Genomic DNA, 8321 nt, shown 5'->3' with positions numbered 1-8321 from the left:
TTCTCTATGCCATACAAGCCTTAGTGCTGAGTTTCCAGCTCGACTACTGTCAGCAAATCCAAATTCTGCCAGGTCTCAGAATGGTGCAAAATGTCAAAGAAATAAACCATGCTCAATTTGCCGACGATACTCTGCTACTAGGTGGAGCGAGTATTATTTCGGCCAATTCTTTCAAAAAGGAACTGGACATCTATAAGGAAGCATCCGGCAGTAAGATTAACTACTCAAAAAGTACAATCTATGGCTGGAATTGCTCAGCTAAAAACCTTGCTGATATAGCTAGGCTTCTTGAAATGAAAATCTGTCAAGACTGGGATTCTTTCAAATATCTTGGGATCCCAATTTTCAGATCCATCCCCAAAGTCTCCCATTGGATGCCCCTTTTGGACAAGCTCAAACTCAGAATTAATGCCTGGGGAGCCTCCTGGCTGAACACTGCTGGGAAAATTATCCTTATAAAATCTGTCTTAACAAGCATGCCTCTGTTTCAGCATTCTATTCTCCTCGCCCCCAAAACCTTTCTCAGTAAAATGGATGGTATGCTGAGAAGATTTCTGTGGGAAGGGGGAAAAAACAATGAAAGAAGGCTTCATTTAGTAAATTGGGATACCATTAAGAAACCTTTCATAGAAGGAGGTCTGCAAATTAGAGACTTGGCTGCCCAAAATCTCGCTCTTGGCTCAAAAATACTGTGGAATATTGTGGCAGGGAAAATAAGCTGGAGCAAGAAAGTGCTGTGGAAGAAATACTTTCAAGGTCAACGATTGAGATGTCTTGATCTTCCTCCAAAAAATTCCAGAGGCTCCCCAATATCCAAACTTTGTATCGCTGCTCTGGACAACTTCAGCCCCAACCTCTATTGGATCCCAGGTAATGGGAAAAAAATAAGAATTTGGAATGATCAGATTCTTGGAGACCAGCCTCTTCATCATATAAAAGGCCTGGCAAATATTAAGCTATGGCTGCATTCCAACAACAAGGAAACTCTGTGGGACATAACCAACTGGACGGAGGATGCTGAAAGAAGATGGGACAGCTGGAATCTCGGGGAGGTACCACACCATTTGCAATCTGAAGCTTCTTTACTGTTAGACAATCTGCAAGGGAAATCACCATTATCAGCAACAGCCAAGGATAAAAGAGGATGGGGCTCCCATACTGGCTCCTACTCGGTAGCTGAAGGATACAAAAGTTTAATTGCTGTCCCGAATGTCCCTCCAGACCCAACGCAATGGAAATTCATATGGAACTTTCCTTCTCTCCCTAAAATAGATTTTTTCAGCTGGACTCTTGCTCATAATAGTATTCTCACAGGAGACAACCTGAGAAAACGGGGAATGGAAGGGCCTTCCAGATGTCCATTATGTATATCAGAGGAAGAAACAGCTGATCACCTGTTGCTTCTGTGCCCCTTTGCCAAGGCAGTCTGGAAAGGGGTCCTGAGTTCAAGGGCGAACAATATTGAGCCACCAAGAAGTGTGCCATCCCTGTTCTACGAGTGGGCCAAGCTACCTCCAATCTGCACCAACAATAAAAACCTCCTTAGGACTGCTTGGATGTGGACCCCTAAATACATATGTTGGAAATTATGGCTGGAAAGGAACAACAGAATCTTCAGAGGAGAAATCTGCACTGTAAACAATGTTATATCCAAAATTAAAGCTTTATTGGGAGAGACTTTGGAAGCTAAGCCAACCCTAAGGAATGAAGTAAAGCTGGACAATGAGGAGGAGCTGTGGCTAAAAGAAATCGTTCCAAATAATCAACCCATCCCTACTATTCCAACCACCTGCCATGCTAAGTGGGAAATCCGTCTGGAAGAACAGGAATTTCTAAAGTGGAGATTGGCACTAGATGACCATTGTCTTTTCTTCGACGGGGCCTCTAAAGGCAATCCAGGAGCTGCGGGTGGAGGTGGAGTGCTGCTGAAACCCGATGGGTCTACTTTACTCCAGTACCATTGGGGTCTGGGAATCGAATCAAATAATAGAGCTGAGGCTCTAGCTTTGTGGCAGGGGCTGACTCTGGCTCTAAAACGGAACATTCAAACATTGACGGTCTTCGGAGACTCTCGGCTCATCATTCAAGCAATGAATTCTCCTTCGAATCAGTTGCAGATCCATTTAGGCCGAATTCTAAAGAAAATAAGACCCATGCTGGCTAAGTTTCGGAAAATCTCCTTCTTCCACATTATGAGGCAGCTTAATACTCAAGCTGATTCTGAAGCCAACCTTGGAGCTGCCAGAAGCCAAAGAACCCTATCAGTCAACTTGGAAGATTCTCTCTGCATCATCCCATAATCAGATTAACCAGTAATTCTGATTTAACACAGAAAACCCAGAAATTCGCTTGCTGGAAATGGTGTTTCAGCAACACAGTTATTTTATCAGTTGCTGAAACTGGTGTTTCAGCAACGCCGCTCGTGGTGTTTCAGCAACGCAAAATTTTGACGCCAGGCTCTGTACATTCAATCGAACAGCTGCCCATTTCGCACGGCTCTCTCTGCTCCAGGGGAAATTGTTTTGGCAAAAAGCAAGGCGCTGGAAGGTTAGAATGAAGACTAGAGATGGAAAACGATATTCATACTCCCAAGTGGAAATTGCTCATAACCGATTCGCTCCTCTGGCATCAGAGTTAGAGGAAGGCTCCAGAAAGGCATACTTAGGTTGTCAGAGACAGCTGGTAACATCAAGGTAAAGAACCCTCCGACAGAGACACAGCGTTGCTTCTCCAAAAGGCAATCCTGAATCAAAGATTGATCATGGAATCGTGGACTTCATGAACTCAGAGAGAAATGAAATTGAGAAACTCAATCCAATGTAAAAGCAAGCGGCAGCTGTTTTGCCGCCTTTTAAATAAAAATCTAACCGTTAAAGTCAAAAAAAAAAATAACAATACCGTGAAGGCGATTGTCCCTAGGGGAGCTCTGCGTTCTAGGGTTTGAACACTCGCTGCAATGGCAGGCTGCGCTAGAAAGCAGAAGACCTGCAACTTCTGATGGGATCAGGAAATTTCAAACACTAACTAAAGGGTACATTATTCCATGGAACCCCCTCGGGGGGAGGGCGATGAGCCTCCCCCACAAACCGACAATGGGCGGCAACAGCATAAGGAAAGAAATAAAACAGCAAACCAGGATGAGGATAATGTGGATCTGAACTTTCAAAGGACAAAACAAGACAAAATGTCACCAGAGGTCCGCTCGGCAACATGCAAACCTGTAGCCTCTGAGCGTCCAAAGGTAGAACTTCCAGGCCACCGAATCAATGTGAAGATACAGTATATGAAAGACCATGCTTTGATAGGGAAGTTCATCGGATTGTGGCCAACTGAGAAGGTGCTAAGGGGCTGGATAAATGCGAAATGGCACCCAAAGGGACATATAACCCTGTAGTTAGGACCAAAAGGGTTCTTCACTGCCATTTTCAACTGCCTGGAGGATAGAAACAGAGTCCTGGATGGAGGGCCTTACTTCTTTAATGCTGCTGGACTGTTTCTTAGAGGATGGGTAGAACGCTTCAACCCGGACAAGGAGGATCTCAGTTGGGCTCCAGTCTAGATCCACTTATACTCATTTCCAGTGGAATATTGGGAGGAAGACTCCCTTCAAGTGCTTGGAAATGTCTTGGGCAAATTTGTAAAGGTTGCAGAGGAAACAAAACACCTCCTTTACTCGTATATGCGTCTATATGAACCTCAACCAGGCTCTTCTAGATGCGATAAGTGTTTTTCATGATGACATTGAATGGGTTCAGCCAATTGACTATGAACATGTGCCTTTTAGATGTCGAAGATGTCATGCCCTGGGACATTTATTCAGAGACTGTCCTTTAACGCAAAAACCCTCTCCTGCCTCTAGACCGGATGCATCTGAAGCAGCTGGCTTTACCAAAGTAGCAAATCGCCGGAAATCTTACAAGAAACAAGCCTCAAAGCCCAAAATGCCGCAAACCAGTCCCTCTAGGCCCTCAACAAGCAACAATTTTGAAGTTTTAGCTCACCAAACGGATCCGAGCTCAGATTCTCCTGCCCCACCAGAGCCAGAGTTGATGAAAGATAATCCTTCGAAGCAGGCAGATCCCACAGTGCCTCATGCAGATCCTCGAGTTAAGGGAGCTTCCACCTCCGATAAGCAAAAGGAACCAATGTGGAATACTCAAGTTATGGAGATGGAGATCCCACAATCTAATGCCAGTCTAGAAGAGGAACCGAATGAGGAATCAAACTATCCACAGATCATGGAGGAAGAAACAGAAGCAATAGATATTGGGGAACTGGACATTCCAGGTCTAGAAAAGGCTTGCACAACAAACAATTTTGACAACATTCCAGTTGGACAACTTGAGAATCTGGAAGAAGTCCTATCTCGGGCGCAGCGGCAAAAATCTTTAGGTATACAGACTGGAGGCCCCTGGGACGGAAGATTCATAACCAAAGACATCAAAAAGCGAGGAAGGAAAACTGATCTACAGCGAACAATCAGAATAGGACAAATATTAGTGGAGTCAGGCAGGTACTCCAAGCTAACTAAGTACTACAACTCTGATAATAATCCTTCCCAATGAAGTTAATCTCTTGGAATATAAGAGGGCTCAATGGCCCAAGGAAAAATTGAATTCTTAAAAACATGATAAAGCAAGAAAATCCTCAAATCCTTTTCTTGCAAGAGACCAAATGCAATTCTATTGCATTAGATAGATTTGCAGCAAAAGTTTGGCCAGGGAGTCTTAATGTTGTTGTGGATGCTGACGGGGCTTCTGGAGGCCTGGCGATTGTCTGGGATTCCAGAGCTATCAGACTCAACAATATCCATGCACACAGGAATTTCCTTCAAGCAATCTTTCACATCATAGGGACAAATATACACGGGCTCTTAACTAATGTATATTTTCCACAGGAGGCATCACTCAAAGCTGGAATCCTTAACACTCTCTCTAAAATCAACCATAACAGATCGCACCCTTTATGGATCTCTGGAGGAGACTTTAACATGATTACTAGACTGGAAGAAAAAAGAGGAGGAAGATGCAGAGGAAGTCAGGAAGGGTCACCCTAAAGGACTTCATTCAGACTAATTGGCTCATTGACCTTCCCTTCAATAATGGTGTTTTTACATGGAACAACAAAAGAGCTGGGAACCAGTAGATTGCTTCTCGGCTGGATAGGTTTCTGCTCTCGGACAATGCTATTCATCTTGGTGGAGACTTCGCAGCATCCATCCTGCCGCTCTCAAGATCTGATCACTGGCCCATCTCCCTTCAATGGTCACATCCTGGCAACCAGCTTCGCAGACCATTCCGCTTTGAGGCTTTTTGGATGTCCCATCCGGATTTCCATAACTTAATCAGTACAGAATGGAATAGTTTCTCCCCTCCTCCAGGTTCAAAAATGTTCCAATTCCAGCAAAAGCTCAAGCATCTAAAAAGCAAGATCAAACACTGGAATCACACATCTTTCGGTAATATCTTCCAGGGTCAAGGTGCCCTCGAGCTAGAAATGAAGCAACTGCAGCAGAGGATTATTACTGATGGTCGTTCAGAGGACCTGTCAGAACAAGAAAAAGTTCTTGAAACGCAACTCACAGAAAGGGCTAAGCAGGAAGAAACGTTGTGGAGGCAAAAATCAAGAGTCAAATGGCTTAAAGATGGAGAGAAAAACACAAAAAAAATTCATAGTACCACAATCCAATGCAGAATGAACAATAATATAACTCATATTCAAAATGAGCAGGGAATCAAAGTGGAAACGCACGAAGAAATTGAAAGCGCACTCTTAAATTACTTCAAGCAAATGCACCGAGAGCCAAACGGTGATAGATCACAGGCTATAGAGAAAATCACTCGAAACATTCCTAAACTTATCTCAGAAGAGCATAACCAATTGCTTCTCAAGCCTGTTGACTTACAAGAGGTGGAACTAGCAGTGCGACAACTGAAAGCAGGTAAGGCCCCAGGCCCGGATGGATTTACCTCAAATTTTTTCCACAATTTCTGGGATTTGATCAAGATGGAAGTCTGGCAAGTGGTTGAGGAGTCACGATCCTTAAGATGGATGTTTCTGGGGGTGAATGCTACATTCATAGCCCTGGTTCCCAAGGTGGATCTGCCAAGCACACCTGACAAGTATAGACCTATAGCACTGTGCAATATAATCTACAAGATTGTCTCCAAAATCATCGCCTCCAGGCTCAAATTGTTGCTTCCTCTCATCATCTCACCTGAGCAATCCGGATATGTTGAAGGGAGGCAGATCACTGATGGTATCATCCTGACTCATGAAATAATTCATTCTCTGAAGATCTCCAAGAAGCCAGGTATGCTCCTCAAACTAGATCTTTCAAAGGCTTTTGATAGCCTAAGCTGGATGTATATTGAAAAAGTTCTAATTGCTTTTGGATTTGCTGCTCCTTGGGTTAGATGGGTTATGAGCCTCATCTCCTCCTCCTTCTTCTCCGTTTTGGTCAATGGTATACCCTCTTCTACTTTTCATCCTTCCCGGGGTATCAGGCAGGGAGACCCTCTCTCCCCTTTCCTGTTTGTTATCATGGCAGAAGGATTAGGTCGAAGTATTAGGTCAGCTCAGCAATCCCAGTGTCTCAGAGGCCTATCCTTTCATAATTCCCCTGCATTCACTCACCAGCAATTTGTTGATGATAACATGCTTTTTGGGCATCCCTCGGTCCAGGAAGCTCGCCAGCTCAAATCCCTTCTGACGGACTTCTCGGAGGCATCTGGAGCCTCTATCAATAAATCCAAATCTCAGATCTTCTTTTTCCATACTCCCTCTATAACTCAGGCAGCTATAACCCGTATTCTAGGATTCTCCACTGCTAAACTTCCTTCCAAATATTTAGGTGCTCCTCTGACTGCCTCAGCCCTAAAGCACTCTTCATGGAAAATCCTTTTAGAAAATCTAGAGGCTCGGCTCTCCTCTTGGACTCACAGATCTCTTAATATGGCAAGCCGGCTAGTCCTCATAAAAGCAGTTCTTCAGGCTATGCCGCTATACCTCTTCTCCATCCTCGCAGCACCCAAATGGGTTCTCAAAGAAATCAAGATTCTCCAGAGATCCTTTCTCTGGGGTAGCAGTGGTCACAGGCGCAAGTGGGCTCTGGTCAAATGGGATATGGCATGTCTACCAAAGAAAGGGGGCGGTATTGGTTTAAGGGACCCTTCTCATAGCAATGAGGTCATGGGAGCTCGAATTTGGTGGAAGTGGCTAACTGAACCTCTCACCCCTTGGGCCTCTCTGTGGATAGCTAAGTATGCAAGAAATTGCCCAGCGGAGGAACTAATAAGAATATCAGAGGTCAGCATGGGTTCCATCATATGGAATTCGGCCAAGCAGCATAGGAATCTCATTCAGCAGCACAACTTTTGGGAAGTGAAGAATGGTAACATTGCAAGGTTTTGGGAAGATTCTTGGCAGTAGATGCCCAAACTAAAGGACCAAATCCCTCATATTCAACATCTGGAGCAGGATATACAATCTCATGATAAGGTGAAAAACTTCTGGAGAAATTCATCGAACCAAGATTACAGGGAATGGCTCAAGGCAATTCAGATCTTAAGACAGGGTTCGACACAAGCCCAACAAATTCTAGATACAGAATTAATGAAAAGAAGAATTCAATATTCGGAGGAAAAGGATATTCTTCGATGGGGATATGAGGAAAGAGGCACCTTTTCTACGAGAGAGGCCTACAACATCCTTATCAAGGAACATATGGTGATAGATCCTCTCTGGAGCAAAATATGGGACCCTTCCATATGGCCGAAAATCTCCACCTTTCTCTGGCTCCTCTGTCATAACAAGATTCTCACGTGGGACAATCTTAGAAAAAGGAACTTTCATGGACCTTCAATATGTCCTAACTGCAGACAAAAGGAGGAAACCATAAAGCATCTCATGCATTCCTGTCCGATGGCACGCAAGCTCTGGGAAAAGGTCAGTTTCCACTGCCAAAAGGAAGGAAGAACTAATGGAGACATCACTGCCACTGTGCGCAACTGGGACCATACCCCTTATCAAAGTAAGATCTTAAATTTCCTTTGGAAGCTCATTCCGGGCTTTCTCATGTGGGCCATATGGAAGGAGAGAAACAGTAGAATATTCAAGGATCACTCTAGACCGCTGGAAGATATCTGGAAAATAATTTGCCAAAACATTGAAGAAACCATATCTCTCAAAACCTGGTACCAGGAGGATCTCCCAATTACCCCCCAAGAACAATCTATATGGGCCAATTGGAACTTCCAATGGAAGCGAGAACAGCTCATCAAAGGAACAAAGCCTCCAAGGAGCCACTCACCTGAGAAATG

General features: G+C 44.2%; 1 protein-coding gene across 1 annotated transcript; it reads left to right on the top strand.

The window, feature by feature from the left end:
- The first annotated feature begins 3689 nt into the window (after positions 1–3689).
- Positions 3690–7431, top strand: LOC149184931 (uncharacterized). Its single transcript, XM_089415483.1, has 4 exons — positions 3690–4513; positions 5166–5628; positions 5731–5941; positions 6083–7431. The coding sequence occupies exons 1-4, from the start codon at positions 3690–3692 to the stop codon at positions 7429–7431; spliced, it is 2847 nt and encodes a 948-aa protein (XP_089271609.1).
- Positions 7432–8321: the final 890 nt, after the last annotated feature.

This window comes from Pinus tabuliformis, chromosome 3_2 (assembly GCF_031772625.1).
Source record: "Pinus tabuliformis cultivar Carrire ecotype Pingquan chromosome 3_2, CPIR1, whole genome shotgun sequence".
Lineage (NCBI taxonomy): Eukaryota > Viridiplantae > Streptophyta > Pinopsida > Pinales > Pinaceae > Pinus > Pinus tabuliformis.
The sequence above is the reverse complement of the archived record's forward strand: the minus strand, read 5'-3'. Positions and strand labels throughout refer to the sequence as shown.